We start from the raw sequence: 22,964 nt of genomic DNA, 5'->3' as shown, positions 1-22,964 counted from the left end.
TATAAAAGTTAACCTTAGTTTATTATTAATAGTACATACACCTTTCTTCTTGAGATAACATTTTGAATTACCTGCAAACCTATTCTTGGCCATACTATCTTCTAACCATTCTTTGGTTACTACATATTTACATACATTGACAGCTATAAAGAACTTCATTGTCCGTGAGATAGCTGGAGCAACAACATGTGTACATTGTTTGGGATTTTCTGTGACCATGCCACCAAGCTGAATTACATTCTATAATATAAAAAAAAGAACATTTAAGAATAAGTGTACATCATTTATATCAAATATCACAGCAATATATATTCATCATCTTTTTTATAATTTATTTTGTGAAAATAAACTTTAGTCGACACATATTTTGTTATTAGTTTGATACTGTGTGACTATGTGTGAAATTGCATTTTCATAGGCATATCAGTCACTTATAAATCTGTTTAATATAAAAACATAATCAAGATGCAGTCTCAGCTGATGATTGGTAGTAAAAGTGTGAGATGCAAGATTGATTGGTCATGATCTAGAGAAGCTATCATCAATTTTGACTTCCCTGTTTGATTTTAACACAATACCACACTTTGACAGCATATTAACACATATTTCAGTTCAAACTTTAAATTTTAAAGTTTTACCACATGATCATGATGATTGAAATGGAATATATATCTTTGCGAAAAATTACTTTTGTATTATTTTGATTTAAAAAAATAATCATTAATATTTTTATCAGGCATAAAAGTATCATTTTTGACAGATATGCTTATAAACATTAGAAATGTATTTTTCCAGATTCAAGAATTCTAAAAATTATTTCAAAGCTTTTGATTACACTGTTACTTACAGCCTGCAGCTTCTTTGCCAGTCCTTTCATAAAACCAGTAAACAGAACTCTGGGACCATTAGCATTTGTTATCTGGATACTTATTTCTTCATTCTCCTGTCTAAAATATAACATATATAAGGAAATAAGATGAAAACAATACAATGTGAGAATATTAACTCAATTTTCTGCATTTAGCTCTGTGCTGATGGCCTCATTGTGACATTGAGATGAATGACAGCAATTAAGGTGGTACCTAACACTACAGGGAGATAACTCTGTAAAGTCAGCTAAACGTTTTAATGACATTGTGTTATAAAAGGAATATTAAGCTTCTCAATGATCAAAATTGGTGTTTATCAAACTGCTATATAACTAGTGTAATTTTTCTGACAAAACGGTTGGTTCAAAATTTTTGAAATTTTTATATTTTTGTTAAGGGTTAAAGTAAATACTTTGACAAAATGTTAAGAAAATTAAACGAGCCAAATTAATTTTAGTTAAAGTGTTGGATACCACCTGTGCTGTTCATTTGATTTTTGTGTGTTTTTGCTATGCAAGTTGTGATATTGTGTCATGGATGGATAAACAATATCCATCGTCTTTCTATGGTCACCAGCTACTTTACACCATTAACAAAATTGTAAATATGCATTATTTTAAAAGAAAAGTCAGGAAACTTCTAGCTCACTAAATAATACATAAAACATTACTTTTTCTTCTTTGCTGGAGGTTCTGTGTTCTCTACATTGTTGTCTTGGCCAGGAGCAGGTGCTGATCTAAATTTCTGCTGTGGTAAAAATTTCTGAAAAATAAAAATAAAATTCATTTAGCTAGCATTGATTTTATAGATCATGAAGCAAATTATCTTGTTTTAAAGGCTATACCTGTAAGCAAAGGTTGATTTGATCTTTTTGAAAGATTTGACCTTAAGGTAGCACAATACAAAGATGTGTTCACTCCCAATCAGACAACTTTAAACTGATGTAATTCATTTCATCCTTCTTTATATTTTATAAATGAGGTACCAAAAGAAAGAAGAAAGATTAATCTTTCAAATTGTGATAATTTCATTATGACATAATTATTACATAATCAATTGTTATGTAATTAGTTGCTATATTGTGATGTCCACACTTGAATGAATTTAGCGTCTTTGTTCTTCATAGCATCCCAAAATATTTTATAGATTCTTGTACAACACAACTTGACCTCCAAAACTGTGTCTCAGATTTCCAAAAACACCAATAGAACAAATTGTATACCACATTGAATTTAGTGATCTCTTATGAATTGGTGTTGCAAACTTCATTGAAGATTTATGAGAGAATGAAATACAATAGGAAAAATCTGAGACACAGTTTTGGAGGTCAAACTGTGTTGTACAAGAATCTATAAAATATTTTGGGATGCTATGAATAACAAAGAAGCTAAATTCAATCAAGTATGGACATCACAACATAGCAACTAATTACATAACAATTAATTATGTAATAATTATGTCATAATGAAATTATCACAATTTGAAGGAATTAATCATTCTTCTTTCTTTTGGTACCTCATTTATAAAATTTAAAGAAGGATGAGTGGAATTACATCAGGGCTATTCCAGAAAAAATGTATGGGGGGGGGGGTTGGAAGGCACATTGTATTAATAATACATGGGTGATGGGTATCAAAGCAACTTTTCACACTATAATGCACTATAATTCTCAATTACAATTGTCTGGGTGGCGGGTGCTGACAAAAACTGCCTTCCAACCCCCCCCATACATTTTTTTCTGGAATAGCCCTCAGTTTAAAGCTGTCTGATTGGGGATGCAAAATCTTTGTATTGTGCTACCTTAAACAAAAGAAGGACAAATGGGGGTTTATTGTATAATTACACCTTATGTAAGAATCCTGGGTTTTGATTGGTTGATAGCCAGTGTATTTTTCACCAATTTACTGTTTTCAAATGAATATCGTTTATTTTTAAAGCAGCCGGGGTATTTGCAAAATGGGTATGCCTTTTTTACCCTCTCTGTCATGGTATTTGCCAAAAAATACTCTATCCGACTGGACGCTTGTAATGTCACTATCATCAATGCGTTTTTGAACATTAACATTCAGTGTAATTAAACAGATATAGCATTCTCTTGAGGGGTATTTCCAAAAATACCAGTCTTGAGATTGAATTTCCCTCGCCTTACAGCTCGCGAAATTTAACATTCTCTCGACTGGTATTTTTCGCAAATACCACTCCTAAACATGATATATCTGTTCACTACCTCCCATACTATGTTTTTGTAACCATTTCATTTTCAAACAAAGTAATTGTATTATTGCTATTTTACAAGATTTTCTTACTGACTGATAATATTCTTTCTCAGCGGAGTCGAATGATATGAAAAATCATGGCTTGAAACTAAGGACACATGTGCCTGTTGTTAATGAAAATAACAATGTCCTCATAAGTATAATAGCAATAAACAGATTATCAATGGTCATCTCAACTCAATTGCTTTTCTCACTTTTGCCGTACCAGTTCAAGTGGGAAAATAAATTTCATTGAGATGACAAACGATAATCTATAAATAAAGTGAAACAGACAACAGATTTTTATCATGAGATTGACTAAAATAAATTTACATAAAAAAATGTCTGCTTTGCTTGCATTTGTACAACCAGGGCAATTTATCATTTGATACTGTTATAATACTTAACGTACCTTCCAAGTTTCTCTTTGAATTTTCAATGGTGATCTCCATCCAACTTCAAATAGAAATGCAAAAGATTTTATAACAAATGAATACTTTTAAGTATACTTATATATACTATTTATGATACTAATTTTTCAATAATCAGAATATTGCTATTAATCAAAGCTATTGTTAATTTTTCTATGTTTGCTATAAGTTAACTCTACTAACTATCAAGTACTTCACTGTGATTTGGTTTAACCATACCAAATCTTGTGCCTGTACAAGGTCAGCTATCTGGACCATGTGTTGATGCTGTTCTTTTTTTGTTTGCACTTTTATCTATTAAATATTTTTGGTTATTCCTGTTATCCATATTGTTATAATTCTTATATGATTTGCATATCTATAAATACTTGAATTGGATTGGTCAATTAGAATTTTTCTCAAAGTTTACACTTCGATAAACCATGTTACCGAAACTACTTTTGTAATCTATTCATGCGCAATACACAAGCTTGCAGTGATCCCGGGATTTTCAGCAAATTGAGATTTAAAAACAATTACATAACAGTTGTGACTATCCTAGTGCATATATAACAAAAAACGAAATAAATTGAAAGCACTTAAGCTTCGAAAATGTATAAAAATAAAATTTAATAAAATTCCGCGAAATTTCATGAAGGATTTGGCGAATTTACGTCATGGCAAAACACGACGTCATACGAATGGAAATTTGCAAGGGAAAGATTATTTTGTTACGTGTACGCTTCAAATTCAGATAACATTTAATTAAAATGAAATTTTTGAGGTAGGTGCTATTTCATTTAAGATTTCGTTGTATTTATCGGACATTTATGGTTTTTAGAAAGTCAAGATGGTGGCGTACTTCTTAGTTACGACTTGCCATTGTGCTTTTGATGGTAATATATATAGTAGCCATCAACAAAACAAATGTTTATTAAATATCACAAATGTTTGGCTGAAGAATTATAAGGATTAAACACATTTTTTCTAGAGGTTATTGATGTGTAAACCGGGGCTCTTACTCACAAACTCAACATAAAAGTTCGGACTTTTATTCAGTTTGTGAGTTAATCGCCCCGGTTTACACATCAATAACCTCTAGAAAAAATGTGTTTAATCCTAAAATGAGATTCTATATCAGTAGAGCAATTATAAACTTAAATGTTCAAAGAAGTATTATCATCTATAAGTTTTTTATGCAAAGTTATTGAAAACCACATGTACATAATGAAGTATCCATGAAAATACAATTTACTTAAAAATTAACAAAAAATTGGGACCCACAAAAAATAAATGAATCAACAGTAGCTCAATTTAAACAGAAAATCCTTAGTATTTAACTATCTACATGTATTAAAACAGCACATACCCATTAGATGATGGACCAATGACACATCCATCTGGAAGGGATCAGGATAGAGCTGTAAGTACTTTGGTTGAACTGGTAACTTAAGGGCGTCTAAGTGTCCCAGTACCAGGTCAGTCAACCAATGGACATTCACTACTGCTAACTTCCATTCCTTTGCTTTTTCATACTTCTCTCCCTCTGGTCTGATTATTAAAAAAAATATCAAGGTTAATATATATTACAAAGTGATGTCAACTGCAGTTAAACAGTAACCTGTTGGAGAGGATTTTGTATCAAATACATATAGGAAGATGTGGCATGAGTACTAATGAGACAACTCTCTATCCAAGTAACAATTTATAACATACCCAGTAACAACTGATAATGAGGATCGAAAACCAAAATAATTTCAGGTTAATCTGACTTTTTCAATTTTAACAGTTTGATATAAATTTATTTTCAAATCATAAAAAAAAAAACTAATATTTTAACATTTATACAGTATATGTACATTTATTACTTAATTAACAATGAAACATTCAAGGCACTTTGTTTAGCATCAGCTTGGGAAAAAAAATCTTGAATAATCATAATGTGCAAAGATGCGTAAAGTACATATATACTGAACAGTTGTTACATCTTACGATTGAGATGTTGATTTGAACTTAGTATCAAGTATTTTTATTCTACAGGGTCGGAACTTAATTTTTGGAAAATTTTATTTGTATTATGCCGACTTGTAGAGATGATTTTTACAGGCTTGAAAGCAATGTTTCTGGTCTTATTGTCCAAATCACATAGTTTGCAATCTGTAAGGCCTGTTTTTTTCAATGCTTTGAAGCAGTCAAGTGACACAAAAGCTTATAATTCTTTCATTAAAATGTTTGACACAAACATACCATTGATTTTTAAAAACAAATTATCTTCCTTAATATAGTACTCCCACTTCTATAAATATATATAATCTTACTTTCTACAGATAAGTGCTGTATTTCCATGGGTCATGTGACCTGTATATCGTGCACCAATAGCATTTATCATCTGTTTAATTCTGATTCTCTCCTCTCCTTCAAAATTTGTCATACACAGTACCTAAAATATATAGATGTCTTTTTACTTTACATTTCAAGTAAATTTCATATTTCCCTTCTTTCTCATTCCGAGTAAACAATTCCTAGCTACTCAAATTAGACCTCAGATTTTGTAAAATATTGAATACAAATATGTAACTCGTTTTTGCCAAAGTAATTAACAGGCAAGTTATATGACTTGGGTGCTTGGTCATCTATAGCATACATGTCAAGTGACATGATATTCGCGTGTAATACACGCTTTTTCACCGGTTTACAAGCGAGGATTTTGTCACATGGCGTGTACACGCAATTACACGCTTTTTCGTTCTTTTCATTTTTTGGTCGTTAGTGATATCGCTATTCTCGGGTTTTTTCCTAATTCGGCGATAAATACCGAAAATTCGAAGTAATTGTTTGGCTGCCACATTGTTTATTTTTTCTATATGGACAAACAGTAAAAGGTAAGTAGTTTGTGATTAGTTTTAACGATTTTGTGACTTTCTTTCAAATTCACTTTATAGGGGAAATGTGCACAGAAAGAGGTCACTTGCAGGACCTGTAACGTCGTCTAAAGTGCCGATTGTTAAGCCAAAACGATGTGTTCGGCAAGATTCAAGATTTATAAATTATATTTTGGAATTTCGAGTTTAAATGATCGAGTGACAAGTAACGCATAATTTGTGCAATCTATGTTGCAATGATAAAAAAACAATACATGTGAGAGGAGAAATACAATATAGCTATTTGAATAAGCATTTAACATGTTAATCATGTTTATCTAATTCTTTTTCAATTTCAGTTTTAAATCTAGCCAACAAGGCAACAGATTTCTACAGGCCATGGGGATACAAATATCACAGAACTATTGGATCAGCTCTCATAGTACCCGCTTTCTTCTGATGAACTACCCAGTTTTAACCAGGCAATAGCAATGGGAGCAATGGCAGAGATAATAGATGACATTTTACATTGCCAAATAAAATAAGATGAAGCTAATTCAGTCAAATATCAATTCCTACTGTGGGAGAGACTTTTCAATTATAAAGAAATTAACACTGAATTCTGATCAGGACTTGACTATGTTACATTTGTATTGTGTTCTGTTATCAAATAAATGTAACTAAACTTGAAACTGGCAGTTGTTTTGAATATGTGCCTAGTTGTGGTGCTTTAAAAGCAACATAACAGACCACTGTTTAATACAATAAAAGTTCACAGTAGAATATATATTGTTTTTTTATATTCACAAATTTGTATGAAATTATGAACATTACCACATTCATATTAACAAGTCCGCATCTACGTCACGCGTTTTCACACGCTTTTTGACATGTCATGTCATGTCATAACATGATTTCCCATTGTCATAGGTTGACATGTATGATCTATAGGTATACATCAATTTGACATTTCTGATGTTTACAAAATTACACAAAGACAGTATTTGGTTGTTAGGGATAATTGAAGTCTCTTCCTACCCTCAACACCTGTTTGAATGGAATAATCCTTAGTATACTATAAATGGTATGTACTAGCTATTATCTACAAACACTTTTTATAAGTAGCTTTGCCAAACTACTATCAAACTTGTTTGTTGAGGTATTAGTCAAATTAACTTTCAATTACAACTTTTTAGTTGGCGTCTTTGTAAGATCTTTTTTGCATGCTTATTTGGAATTAATAGTCTGTTGTGTTGTGTGTCTGTGATCAGTTCACAGTTTTGGCTGCTGGGTCCCAATTATTGTCACATTAACCTATCAATGCCTATTATATTTGTTTGGGTTACTCTGACACCTAATTTAGTTAAACAAAAGTATTGTTATACACTTGCAAGGTTTTGCTAGCAATAAATCCAGGTTTAACCCATCATTTTTGGAAATAGTCAGTACAAAGTTAGGAACATCAACAGTTTTTTCCACTTGCTCTGTTAGTTGATAATGTTTGATTTTGTCAGTTTTTATGGACTTCCCCTTTTTAAATTTGCCTTGGAGTTCAGTCTCTTTATTATACATTATTAAGGAAATTCAACTGTAAACTGGAAATATATTTTATTTAGGTAGTTTCTATATTTACGATATAAAATTGCTATGTTGTGACATTGTCTTACTTGATTGCTACAAGGTTTGTTTTCACCATAAATCAGAGGCAAATGTAGAGCTTGCCACGGAGGCATCATCTTTTTCTTGACTAATACATCATTCAACCAGTAGGCAGTTACAACTCTCCTCTGATCTCTTAATGCCTGCAAAATAAGATAGTGTACATTTGTTATTTAAGGTAAAAGATATTTCTATAATTTCTTTTGGACTGTTCCATTTAAAGGATTGAGTAATGAGGGCCTCAATTTTTTTTTCTCTCCTCAACCACTATTTCATCAGTAATATTGTTTACTTAAATGAACATACAACCATAAATGACTGAGGACCCACGTATCAATATAATTTCCAAAATATCACTATAAAACTAAAATATAAAGTACCATTAATCAGATTTAAAACATAGTTAGGCCTTTTTTTTTTAATTAGTTGGTTTACGGACAACTAGTGTCAAAGGTTAGGGTCGGAGGAGGTAAAAAAAATAAAAATTAAATAGCAATCTTAGATTTTTTTTTTGTTCACGTATAACTGTTCTGAAAAATTTGAGTTGGAGGAAAAAAAAAAAAAAAATGCTGTTCATTCATGACATTACAGGGGTTGAGGAGGAGAAATAGTTTAGCTCTTATCTTGATATGCTTTGCATTTGATGGATGGATGGTCAATTGTTGTTTAATGTCTAGTGGCTAATCAGATGCATAATTAGGATGAGAATATGATAATGAGAAATGAAACAAATATAATTTTTGCCCCAAAGGACGCAAGCACTTCTACGGGTGTACTGGTAGGGGTGCCCTAGTTTTGTTTGGTGGCGAAACTGTTTGTACCTTGACAATGGCAACATTTTCATCAGCCATATTGTCGAATATGGCATCGCCGATTGTTTGCTTAGGTTTGCATTTGATAAAAGTGCTCTCAGTACGTTGACCATCAAAGTTAATATTCAACTGAAAGTAGATGAAGCCGTCAGACTCCATGGTCCTCCCTCGTTGGGTTTTTGAATTCGTCTGCGTCATTTCGAAGCTTTTCAAAATACGCCGTTCACTACAAATGCTTTATTGACACAGACAAAACGTTTTGGAACGCCTCGGATTTTTTTATTCACAGCACTCGAAAAATCTGGTCGGCGGAATAAAAAACAACACGAAATCAAAATTTTAATTTTATTTCACTTTTAAACAAAATCGGGTCGGCGGATCCGTAAACCAACTAATTAAAAAAAAAAGGCCTTACAAATGAAAATATATAAAAACAAGTAAAAACTTTGGAAACAATATATGAAATTTCAGCAGACATTGTTGCCTTAACATGCTAATTGGTGGCAGGTCCATTGACTTTTTTTCAGACGACAAGTGAAGAATTTGAAGAAAGAGGAGTTCATCTTCAAGATAGGAATTGTTCTGGTTTTCATATCATCAGATTTAAATATAGAAAGCAAGATTTTGCTCATAGGACAAGGCAAAGGTATTTGAATATGGATATAGATATTGGGATTGGAAATTTAAATTTTCAGATTATTGTTTCACGCAAGTAGTTTCTTAATTTTACTACACTATAGTTCACAGAATTTCTCTTTGGCAATTTTGAAATTTCAATTAGAAGTCCTTAGCTTAGTAAAAATCATCTTTTCTCATCCAAAAATTCATTTAGTATTTAATTTTTCTGTTTCAATTTTAGATAAAACTCCTCTATATTGAAAAGTATTGAGAATATTTATGGAAATCAAGAATTCAGAAAAGTTGAGTTCCTTTGAAACATGGAACAAAATATGTTTTGTAGTGAAACAATAAAAATCAAATCAAATATAAAGTATTCTAGCATACAAAATGGATAAGCAAATTCCAAAAGAATTTGAAACTAACTATCCCCCCCCCCCCCAGAAGACAACTTATGCAGTTTAGTATGACTCAATCATAGTAGCGAATATTAAAGACAAAACAAGACACTTATTACCCAATGTATTTCAAATGGTTGGGCGAGGCTTAGACTTCTATGTATTAGTCAAAAAATATCGAAAGAAGAACAAGTAGGAACACCAAGTCATAAAATTCTACACAGATTAAGTAACGATTCATGTATTATTATCATTTTTGGGGCCCTTTATAGCTTGCTGTTCTGATGAAGTGAAGGCTCTGTGTTTAAGACCATACTTTGACCTATTATAATTAACTTTTACAAATTGTGACTTGGATGGAGAGTTAGTCTCATTGGCACTCATACCACATCTTCTTACACTAGTTACCTTTCTTACAATGCTTACATACATATAGTATTTTTAAGCCACACTCAATTTAATAGAATTACGTAATACCACAACTCCAAAAGATCAAACACATTCGGTATGTTTCTGATTATAACCTTCCCACATTGCACTTACTCAGTATATATGTAGCTATACAATAAATTCCCACAATTCCAAGTGAAAAAGCAAGGGGTCATCTCAAAGTGAAATGTGATTTTTTTTCTCTGAAAATTGCAAATGCTAACAATTCTAAGTGCAACAGCAATTGGTGCATCTCAAAGTTCAAAGCAGATTTGCAGATTAACTTGTGTGTAATCACATTTCAACTCTAAAATGAATACAAGGTATGCAAGTAGGTTGTATATTCTATTATAATATTACTTACTTGATGTATCTGAAATAAAGTTTAGTTTTAAACATCCATAACATTAATTTGTATATTATATTGTTTATCCCAAAAGTCACACATTCTATTGTCTTTAACAGCTCTGAAGAACTATATATTTACTAAATACAGAGGGGGGTAGGAGGGGTCCTGGTCCCAAAATCCCGGGCTTTAAAACACGAAATCCAGAGGTCCCGAATTTAAATAAATTTAAATCCAGACATCCCAAAATTCGAAAAAAAAATTCCCGGAATCCTATAGGGTAAATCCCAAAATTCCAAACTAAAGGTCCTATCCCCCCTCAATACAGGGCCTCAAAAAAAATTCATGGGAAAACATTTAAAATTACCTATTTTTTTAATTAGTAAATTTATTTTCTTACCTATACCATAGCATGCATAGATGTATATTTCTCTTATTCTCTGTCAGTTTAACCCTTTTCTAACCCATTGTATAAACAAATTTAATCAACATGTGCTTGTCTGTGATCTCAGAAAATGATTGGATGAATTTAAAGTCGTAACCTTTATCAGCTCACTAGATGATTCAAATTATACTAACTGGTGTTAATGAAGTTGACAATTTGGAATGTGGAAGGCACTCGAAGGGGGTTTCTGTTTAACAAAATATGGAAATTTATTTTTCAATCATTAGAGAAACAGATTCTTATACAGAACTCGTGGATTTTCAGATTTATCCAATCCAGATAGTACAATTATAAATTTTTAAGTCCTCACCTAGGTTCAGACTTTAAAATTGATAATTTGACTATCTGGATTGGATAAATTCCGATAATCCACTGGTATCAATGTAAGAATCTATAAATATATATAATATTTTTACAGTTAAATACTTTAATTTAATTTCAGAAAGGGATAAATATCATCTATAATAATAGCAAAGTTTTTTGGGGAAAAAAATCATCCCTGTCAGACCAAGAACTGACTCTAGCCCAGAGAAAGACCCCTTAGTGCTTACCAGATGGAATACATCACTGTGTTGATTGGCTGCCAATATGTGTGTTATCCTGTTGGAATATGATGTGTCTACCTGTCCACCATGCTGTTCTATCACCTAGAAATAACAGGTAAATGTTCTTCTTAAAATATTGTGTTTCAAAAGAAATTGAAAATGTACAAAGGGAGACAATTCAAAATCATTATCTGTAATGTATACAAACTAATTCTGCAAGAAATGGCAACATGTCAATTTGGAATTAATCAAAACTATTTAACAAAATTGCCTTTGAAGTTATTTATTTTATGTTACCTCAGATACAAAGTCACATTTTGAGTACCTTTTCTTGTGTGTTCATTGAAAGATAAAGGTATCCCTCTATCTCTGGACTGTTTATTGTCTTTTTTCTTTCATCTTTGAATTGGAGCATGCTGCTGTAGTCTATTTTTAAAATTGTTATTGCCTGCCATGTGTTCTTTACTTTCTATTCTAAATTCTAGTAAGTGTTCAAAGAAGTGTAGTTCTAAAGCTCAATTAATATTGAGACTTAAAAATATTGAACATGTTGAAGGATATATAGAAGCTTAATAAAGTAGTTATAACTTTAACAAGCTTTCTCCTCCTGACTATTCTATAAAAAAATATGAAATGTATGGAGATGTTAAAATGTACTAAATCTGTTCTTTGGTCAGTTTGTTGTCTCTTTGACATATTCCCTATTTTCATTCTCAATTTAATTTAACTTAATAATTTCCCCAAGATGCACCAAAAAAACTAATAATTTCAGAAACAAATGCTACCAGTGTTTTTCTCTATTTCTATCATTTATTAGCATACAATAATAATTGGTTAAAGTCATATTTATGTAATGTTCATTCATGTGTATATTTATGTATGTATTGGAGAAGACGTTACTAAGTTGAAAAACTTGTGTCTCATCCATTTGTCTTTTTTTTAACAATAAAATATGTTTAAACTAAACTATTAGCATTGAGAATTAATTCTTTAACCAATTATTCTTTTAAAAGTTTTTCTAATATTTCAACGTAAAATCAAGAGCACAATGTGTGCTAGCATTTTAGAACTTTCTAGTCCATCAATTATTAGGAGAAAACTGTGTTGCCATTAAAATTTTAGTTATATTTATAAACAAACCTTTTTCCAGTTATCAATTTGTTCCTGTCCCAGAATCTTTTGGTAATCTGTGATGAAGAACACACAACCAAGAAGACACATATCTGCTGGAACTGAAATGAGAAATTGTTTCAATAAAAAAAAAATCTATGCTAGAATAGCAGTAAAAATAAAATATTGTCATTTAAAGGTGCTTTCCCACTAGAAATTATTAAATCTGATTGACAATTGTTATGTGATGAGCACGACTTCTACATTTATATCAAGAAAGTTAACATTTAAATTTCACATTCCCTGCATTTTACTACCCATGTAAGATTTATCATACTTTGCCCATAGAAGACAAGTGTGCCTACTATCACTGAACTTCTAAATCTATTAGACAAGTTTTTTGTAAATCATTATAGTGTATGAGTACTATGACACTTTATTTTTTGGAAATGTTCAATAAATTCTAGTATGAGTTATTTTTTTACAATTTCTGAAGCAATTTTGAATTCATACAAAGTAAAATATACAACAACTGTACCATTATCAGAAGGTTCATGTCCCCAGTATGGTGACTGTTGTAGTTGTTGGGTGCCCATCTTTTGAGGAGAAGGAGGAGTGTACCTGGGAGGTGGCTGTCGATGAGGAACCTGCATGTTCAATCCTAACATCTGACTGACCTAAAATAAAACATACATATTAAGAAATCATCTAAGATTGATAACATGAGTAGATGTGGAAATATTTTTTTAGATACAAATTTTTGCTGTTTACAAAATACATACTCAGCTACTGAAGTAAGACAATTTGAAAATAAAAGAGGCAGATCCATAGAAAAGTATGATTACATGTAAGTTCAAAATCACTCCTGTAGTTTATTGATCTGAAGCCTCAAAAACAATTTTATTTATAGAAATTTATGAAAGCTTGATTAACTGTAATGTAAGTCAGAAACTTTTTGTGAAGGCTGTACATAACATCTCTAACACAAGTATAGAATTAGTCACAGTGTTCCCCTTAGATAAGTCTGAGTTGTGGACTCATGAAAATCTGTGTCTGAACTCATCAAGTTTTTAAAATATTGTTTCAACTGACCACAAATATCTTCATTTTATGACAAAAGTTTGAAAAAAATCTTCTAAAGTTAATGTTCTATTTGGTGTGAGTACTGATTGATAATTGATATACCAATAAAATTTCATCTTTTCATTGTTGGACTAGCCATGGTAAAAAATTGTGAGTCCCTGGACTCACCATAAACAATTCTTAGTGTGATGCACAAATGTACCTTATTTGTAGGTGGAGGTGGTCTAGCCTGCCTCATCTCATTGTTTGTGATATTACGTAATGTCCTCATGTGTGACAGAAAGTCCTGCTGAGATAAGTGTGGAGCACCACCCTGCTGAGATAGGTGTGGAGGTGCACCCTGCTGAAACTGTTGTGGTGCACCACCCTGCTGGAACTGTTGTAACTGTGGTGGGAGAGGGTAAGGGGGCATGGATGGCATCCTAGGTACGGGAATGTGACCACTCCTACTACCAACACCGACACCCTGTGTGAAAAATCAAAACACTCGTCTAAAACTCTACATGTGCAGTGATTACATGTGTTACAAATAATGTAACATGACATATCATGATTTTCTTCATATTTTCACAAAATAATTAAAAAAGCAATCTGATTAAACAGTGAAGTGATTCCAAACAAAATTGGAGTTGCATTTATAGGAAAGTAATATTAAATGAAATATAAACTGTTCTGGATCATACTATGTCATGTTACAATCAAATATAACTGCAAAATCAAAAAAACAACATGTAAACTCATTTGACCACTGATGTAAATGCAAAGTGTTGTTATTAATAAATCTCGTCCAAATGTTCCTTAAACAAATTTTGGAACAAATTCTAATAGTTTTTACTAAATAAAATGCACATAAATTACTATGTGCGCTGGATGGAGGCATCGATGGATGCTTTTTATCACTTGTATTTGGATGGCTTTTTAAAGTGCTTTCTGTCAATACGTTAAGTTGTAATTTCCAACTTTTTCCTTCATTTTCCCAGAAACAACTTTTTTACCCCCTCTAGCTATCGCACTTCCCTACTTTTTTACACCAATATCATACATCCCAAAAGCATGTCTTCCCCCTCAAGTCTTTGTCATGAAGGTATGAACACTCCATATGGGAGGGTTGAGTGGTCAAGACTTTTGTTCTTGACATGGACTTGTCAAAAATCAAAGTCTATATTTGCTGTTCAGTAGTTTAATTAGTTGGGTTCTTTTACAATATAATCATGCAAAATAAAATTTTGGTTTTATAGTAAATTCTTGAATTGGAAATTTTGCAAATCATCAAAATTTGTATAATTCTAAGTGATTTAGTTTCAATTGATTTATAAAAACTGTTAATTTAAAGTTAACTTTGAAAGTATATGTTGTAAAAAAAATCTGGAATTAAATTTTTGTTTTCCTGATATTTACCAAATTTCTACTTTAATAATGAGATAGAACACTATTTGTCTGTTTTAAAGTAAAAAATCTACAAAAGTTGCCAAACTACATAACATTATTGATTCCTAGTATCAGTGAACATTGTGGGCTATGAAGCTAATACCATGTGAAGAGTGTTTATGTCATGCTTAAATATTATAAATAAGTAATATAACTGTGACCACTGAACCATGAAGTTAAAAATATATATCCTCCTTTTAACATTGGTTTTAAATTGTTCAAGAGAGGAAACTAAACAGCAGATTTTAAAATCCCTTACACTTGATACTGATCAACATATTTTGAAGCATGACAGGTGTCACATGTGGAGCAGGTTCTTGTACCCTTCCAGAACACCAGACATCACCCTAACTTTTTGGTGAGGTTATTTTTTTGTTTTAAGTTTTCTATGTTGTGTTTTGTGTACTGTTGTTTGTCCATTGGTCTTTTTCTTTTTGACCCATGGCATTGTAAGTTTATTTTTCAATTTATGAGTTTGAATGTCCTTTTGGTATCGTTTGCCTTTCTTTCACACAGTATTCATACTTTTCCAGACCAAATACTTAAATAAGTTTTTCTACAGTGCTCACTAGCCTGTGTGGTTATGTGTCTCAGTAATTCTCTTAGAATTTCAGTTACATGTATTCCACAATCTTAAGGTAACAGTTGGCAAGAAGACATGATGACATGTCACCTTACCCAGACACATTATTCCGACTTTGAGCCAACCAGTATTTGCACAGAAAGATTACAATTTTTCATTGAAAAAGAAATTTTGTTTTGCCTTCTAATATCTAACTTTTTAAGAGAATTAGATTCAAACCACTCTTCTTATGCTATACAATTTTTCTACACAATCAGTGACAATAGTTATATTTTTAGTTTTTTTCCTGTTTTAATTTTAGAAAATTTAACGGTCTTGTTTGGAGAATATTGTGCTACCATCGAGGCAGTGCATTCCATAGCAAGCAAAGAGTAGAGCTAATCTAAATAAGGGATGGCAGCTCCCGTAGGCCATTTCTGTGCTCACTGTTTCCCTTTATGTGCACCCCTCTACCCTTATGCATTTTCATTTGTATTCTTAGGGAAATAAATACTTTTCAATGAAAATTAATCATTTTAAATAAAGTTAAAACTTTAAAAAATTCAAAAATACACCAATTAAATAATGATTTAATATTTTAACTCTATAAACATGATCAAGGTCATCCTATTTCAGTCAAGAAATTGCCCTTTTGCACCCTTCATCTTAAAATTGTGCCCATTTGCCCTTAAATTCTAGCAAAACACTGGAGTACTGCTACATAATTCAACCACAAACTTTCAAAAAATTTAAACATGGTAAATATAATTCTATCGTTCTAAATATATATGCATTATCTATGTGAATAAAGATCAGAATGACTGTTTTTAAGAATTAAACATGCAGCTATGTTAAAAATAAAAGACACTTTCTTCAAGCAAGGCCTGACAATATTTGTGTGTTGTTTATCACTGAAGGATGTATGCTTGCTTGTTAGTTAGCCAAATAAGATTTTTATAGGATGAAAGAAAAACTAAAATTATTTTCACACAAATTAAGTATTAAAATATTTCTTGGTAGCACAACTTACATAAACTTTAAAATCTGTGTCAATTTCCCAAAATAAGCCTACTAGTTAATTGTTAATCAATTGTACTCTTGATTCTTTTTAAAAACACAAAATATGCATCAACTTTATAAAAGAAAAAAAAAAAAAAAAAAAACCATTTATAACACTAGGGTCACAAAAACTAAATAAATTAATATATTTTTTGTTGGTGTTGAAGACTGAAAAAAATAACAAAACTTGAACCTTCATGTATAAAATTAAAAACAGAAACTTAAAACATATAATCTATTCTGCCTGACCATTCAAGTATGCAACAACTACATAAAGCAAACTAAAAATCTATTAAGAACATTAATGATTGATAAAAGGGACAACTAAGAAGGGGAACGAAACATGACCCTAGGACTGAATTCATGCAAGAGAAAATACCACAACAATCGTAACAGTGACATGCATGTCGTGCAAAGAAGCTGCGAGCAGGCAAACCTGTATACGATTGTTGACCATACGAGCAAGTGCTTCTCTTGCAGTGCCACTGGGGGTGCCAGGACGTGCTGAACTACCGGGTGTATCAGGGCGGGATATTCCTTTATCTTCATTGGATAACCGTCTCTCTAAAACAGCTGCTGCCAGCTGTTGAGAAATCACCTGTTTTGACATGTTCCGTCCTGCAGAATCCTGGTGGCCTGGTGAGCGTCTTGGAGATTTGTCAGGGCGTACACGACCTTTCTGTACTCTCTCCGAAAAGTCTGCAAAGTTTGGCCTTGGTAAACCCATATTTGCTCTATCTAGAATTGGCATTGTCTGTGGTTCACTTGTATCCATAGGCTGTGGTAAAGGTGGAGTTGGAATCTTCTCCTGGGGTGGGGTAGCAGGCGGTGTTGGGGGCGTGGGGGGCTCTGGTTCAGGATAAACAATCAGTCGTGGATGGTATATAGATTCATCCACTTTGGCCTCTTTCTTGATGCTGTCTGTTACCCAGTCTGGTGTCACTATGTTAACCTTTTCTGCATGTTTCAAAGCTGCCTCATATTTTGCCTACAAATAAAGATCATAAACATTGTTATTCACATGGTTGATTTCTCAGGTTATTCCAAAATTGAGTTTTTGTTGGCAAGGTTTGAAGGTGTTTGGCTTGAGTTATTTTATTGAATGATATCCTTTATGGTCAAAATTTATTACTAAATAATAAAGCTGATAAATATGCATAACAATTTCTAATTTTGCAAATAACAAGTGAAACTGCGAGCTACTGCTCACTGATGATACCCCCGCCGCAAGTGGATAATATTAATAGTGTAAAAATATGTGTAAAAGTGTTCGGTAAACAGGAAGTTGTCAAGTGATGAATCTGAAAACGCATCACACAGTATAGCTGACTTATATAAATCCTGAAACCAAATTTCAGAAATCCTTGTATTGTAGTTCCTGAGAAAAATGTGACGAAAATTTTCAACTGGGCTGTCATGTGTAAAATCATACAAGTGTTGGGTAAACAGGAAGTTGTCAGGTGATCAATCTGAAAACTCATCACACGGTATAGCTGACTAAGATAAACCCTGAAACCAAATTTCAGAAATCCTTGTATTGTAGTTCCTGAGAAAAATGCAACGAAAAATATTCATGGGACGGACGGACTGACCGACGGACTGACGGAAGGACAGACAGAGGTAAAACAGTATACCCCCCCTTTTTTAATGCAGGAGTATAATTACCAAAAATATATCATTGTGCTTGATTGTTTTTTATTATAATTTTTTGTTTATGATAGGTTTAGTAAATAAGGCAGCTGTTTTTCTGTTTTGAATTATTTTACAGTTTGTTATCCCAAGGCCTATTATAGCTTAGTTTATGGCATGGATTCTGCTTATTGTTGACAACTGTACACTGTTAGAAATGATCACTAAAATGATATTAAACTACTCATGATGTAGGTGATGATATGAGGAACAATAAAAGTCAAAAGTAGAATTTGATTGGACTTCTATATATATATCTTACTCCTTCTGTAGCTGTAGTAATTAGATGTGTACATTTACTATCCAGTTTCTGCTGACATTTCCCTCCATTGTAAGTTATCATTCCCCATACATGTAAAGTATCTTCTGCATCAAGCTATAAATAGACAATAACAAGAAGATAAACATGTCACCAATCTCTTCTTCATCAAGCTATAAATAGACAATCTCAAGAAAATAAGCATGTGCATCAAGCTATAAATAGACAATCTCAAGAAAATAAACATGTGCGTCAAGCTATAAATAGACAATCTCAAGAAAATACACATGTGCATCAAGCTATAAATAGACAATCTCATAAAAGTAAACATGTAAACTTATCAACAATGTATGCAATTAATTTTGCTAAGTAATGTTAAAGGTAAAATAAAATGAACTGCTGAAATGTGTTGGTTTATACTGAGGAGTATATTCCTTCATAGCTGTTAGCATAGTTTATTTAATTTTTACAAGAAAGTTTATCTTCAAATTTTAAGTTTTGTGGTTTCAACTTTTCCGATTTGAACATTGGAAACTGAATAATGTTTTATTGTGGTTTCCAAAAACACATAATTGCTTCTCTACATATACAAGAATCAAATAAACTATTTGTGTGTTTGTCTGTATAGGCCCAGAATTATGTGATGGTCGTTGTTTGCTGTCTGCCATGATTGAATTTCCTTTTCTTTCATTATAGTAGAATAAATCAAGCCATTGGTTTTCTCTTTTGATTTTTTTGCAGTTTGTCTCCATTTCCTTTTATAACATCCAATACAGTTTGGATTCTATTCATTGTCAAAGGCAGTCCAAAGAGTTGTAATTATTGACAACTGCTTTTAGGTCTTTTATGTTAATTTGTCTTATTGGCAATTAAACCACTTCCTATATTCATAATCATAATATTACCTGAGATGAACAAGCAACAACTCCCGAGAATAGAAGGTCTGCTGGAGAAAATACTGGGATGCTTCAAACAGTTAAGAAAATTATAAGCATTTAAATATACCATAAGTGATCAATACTGTAAAAGCTATATCAAGAAATTGTGTCCTATAACTGTCCTAATACTGATATAACAAGTGAAACTGCAACCTACTGCTCACTGATGATACCCACGCCGCAAGTGGATAATTTTAATAGTGGAAAAATATGCAAGTATTCGGTAAACAGGAAGTTGTTGAGCGATGAATCTGAAAATGCATCACACGGTATAGCTGACTTGTATAAATCCTGAAACTAAATTTCAGAAATTATTGTATTGAAGTTTCTGAGAAAAACGTGACGAAAATTTTCAACTTGGCTATCATGCATAAAATCATACAAGTGTTTTGTAAACAGGAAGTTGTTGAGTGATGAATTTGAAAACACATCACACGGTATACACAGTATACATGGTATAGTTGACTTATTCAAACCTTGAAACCAAATTTCAGAAATCCTTGTATTGTAGTTCCTGAGAAAAATGTGACAAAATTTTCATGGGACAGATGGACTGATGGACAGACAGAGGTAAAACAGTATACCCACTTTGAATATACTATTAATACAATCTTTTCTACAATCTCCCATTTGGTGTCTTCTCATTTATCCAACTTTTTAAAATAAGGTATCCTCATTTAGCCAACTTTTTATTTTTGTTAATAATTGGGTTGTTTGTTTAGTAATAGTAAGGTGTCTTTCTAAAATTTGACAGTAAATTTGTTCCTGTATGTTTTTATATTATTTAAAATATGTATATAAAATAGGCGATTTTAAACTTGTTACATTTTATTTTTAAATAAAAATCTAGTACAATTGTATATTTTAAATAATAAATAAATGTTTTGTCATTTATACAGAAGAAAACCACAAATCAGTAATAGTTTTATATTAACATTTTATGAAAGTAAATATGTATGGAAGCATACAGAGCCACACATTTTTTTTTATATTTTTCTTCCTATCTTTGCGTTATATGATGCAACCCTTTGCGTTATAAAGCAAACCTTTGCCGGATATAAAAAAATTAAGGAATAGAATATATTACACAAAAAAAAAAGCTCCATCTCTTCATGAATAAAAGTGCAACTGATATTTTTCTATCCAATTCACATTTTAATTAACGGTTAAAAACTTGAAAATACTTTCAAATGATTTACATTACATGAACTAAATGTCAATTGCACTTTTTAACATGCTATGCTAAATAATACTACAGAAAATTTAACGGAGTATAATTTTCAGTCTTATTTTCACCTGTCATTCAACCCAAACTCTAATTAAAGAAACCTTTTGTTCTTGATTACCTTTGATCTCATCTATCCAACTTTTTTTTTTTACCTGTACAACCTATAGTTTAAAAAAGTTGGATAAATGAGAATGAACCTCCCATTTTTCTGTACTGTAAATTCAAAAATTATTGCAAAAATGCGACGGCTTTATAATCGCAATATTTTAAACTTGCAAAAATTTTTCATATCAATTAAAAAGGATTTTTCTCAATATTGCAAAGATAAAAATCACATTTTAGTCTAAAATGTCAAAATTGCAATAAGAAATGCATGCAATAATTTCTGAATTTACAGTAATAAATGTGTGCAACATTTGTATGTTATCTGAATATCTGTCAAAGCTCTAACCTATGTCAAGATGTCAATATTCTGCCTTTTTGAGTGGTTCCTCTTTTCTTTTATATTCTATCAAGGGGGTCTCATTGGGGGGTTCCGCTTACTGTTTTGTCAGATTCCCGTGTCCTGCTTACACTATGTACATAAGCAATTCTCATTTTTTGTCATTTCCCGGGTCCCGCTAGACCTCATTTCCCGTTTGCCCGACACAATAATTTGACTTTCACGTGTCACGTTTACAAAAAATCGGCAATCCAGGGTCACACTTAGACCCCAATGAGACCCACTATCAAGGTTGATGTTTACATTATTGTTCTTACGTCTCTTCTGAAAAAAAATCCACATATTCTCTGAAACTACAAGTCCAATCGACCTGAAAATTTGCAGTCAGCAGGGCATACATGTATTGAAGGTTCATAAAAAAACTGTTTGCAGATATCTCTCAAGACTTTTCCTAGAAAAAAGAAATGGCATGCCGTAAAAATCGCTTGCTAGGTCCGTAAATCTCAGTAAAAACCTACAATAAAATGTCCGCTCCGAGATTGAAATACTAATCTGTGTTACAAACAGGTGCTGAAAAATGTACATTATCAGAAAATAATCCTTAAATGTGTTTTAAAGTTACACCGGATCGATTAAATCCAAAACATGCACTGCTGGTGAACTGGGATCAAAATGTCAATTTCCTACAATGACAAAAGAAATTACATTGTGTACATTCCATCTCTATAGATGTTGTCTGTTCAAAGTCCCGACCTAAAAAGAAATAAAAAGACTAAGTTTTTCTTAATATAAACCCGCGTCACGTGATGTCTCCTCAATCTTGCGCGCGCGCTGTATCTAAAATAAAAGAAAAACTTTCCAAACTAAACATGAAACTTCTCCGGTAACATAATAATATAGACCCCATACCAAAGCAAACAAACAAACAAATAAACAAATACCCCACCCCCTTTTTCCAAATCAATCAATAAAAAAAATCAATTATCCATTCATCATAGGGGAAAGACTGCCTAACAATTGTTTTTGAAACAATTGCTTTATATTTATTATTATTATTAAGTCTTTCCACTTTTCTGTGGAAAGACTTATTGTTTTTGTTCTGATTATTATTATTATTATTATTATTTTTTTTTTCTTCCGCCAAATTTTGTTCTTACGCAAAATGTTTGTTTCGCAATATGTCGCTTAGATATTTCTCATATGGTATCGTATAGTTTATGCGCTTTTAAATTTTACCCTGCTAAGGTGAACCATTTTCTATGTAAGAGTTATCTCCCTTTTCACTGTTTATCCTCTGTGTGCATCTCCTTCCTAACAAAATAAGAAAGCGACAAAATTCTTTTTACAAACTGTTCGTTACATCTTCAGTAATTTTTGGCGTATTTGGATCGAAGCGATTTGATGAAATTTTATAGGAGTTATGTACCTTTACGGAATAAATTTGTCGGTATGTTTTCTAAACTCCTAAACCGTTAACCGTATAACCCTGGAATGTTTTTATTTGAGTCCCCTGGGTCCT

General features: G+C 31.8%; 1 protein-coding gene across 1 annotated transcript; it reads right to left on the bottom strand.

Moving 5' to 3' along the window:
- Positions 1-71: 71 nt before the first annotated feature.
- On the bottom strand, positions 72-19,803 carry LOC143060237 (PAX-interacting protein 1-like; the record flags this gene model as incomplete). Its single annotated transcript, XM_076233553.1, has 14 exons — positions 72-240; positions 848-947; positions 1,540-1,631; positions 3,537-3,580; positions 4,904-5,085; positions 5,853-5,974; positions 8,063-8,197; positions 11,654-11,749; positions 12,788-12,879; positions 13,296-13,434; positions 14,043-14,306; positions 17,326-17,877; positions 18,841-18,954; positions 19,743-19,803. Coding segments are annotated over 14 exons (2,162 nt in total), but the record flags the coding sequence as incomplete, so codon positions are not given.
- Between the last annotated feature and the right edge of the window lie 3,161 nt (positions 19,804-22,964).

This window comes from Mytilus galloprovincialis, unplaced genomic scaffold (genome assembly GCF_965363235.1).
Source record: "Mytilus galloprovincialis unplaced genomic scaffold, xbMytGall1.hap1.1 HAP1_SCAFFOLD_95, whole genome shotgun sequence".
NCBI classification, from domain to species: Eukaryota; Metazoa; Mollusca; class Bivalvia; order Mytilida; family Mytilidae; genus Mytilus; species Mytilus galloprovincialis.
Note: the sequence above shows the minus strand (reverse complement) of the source record. Positions and strands in the feature narration are given on the sequence as shown.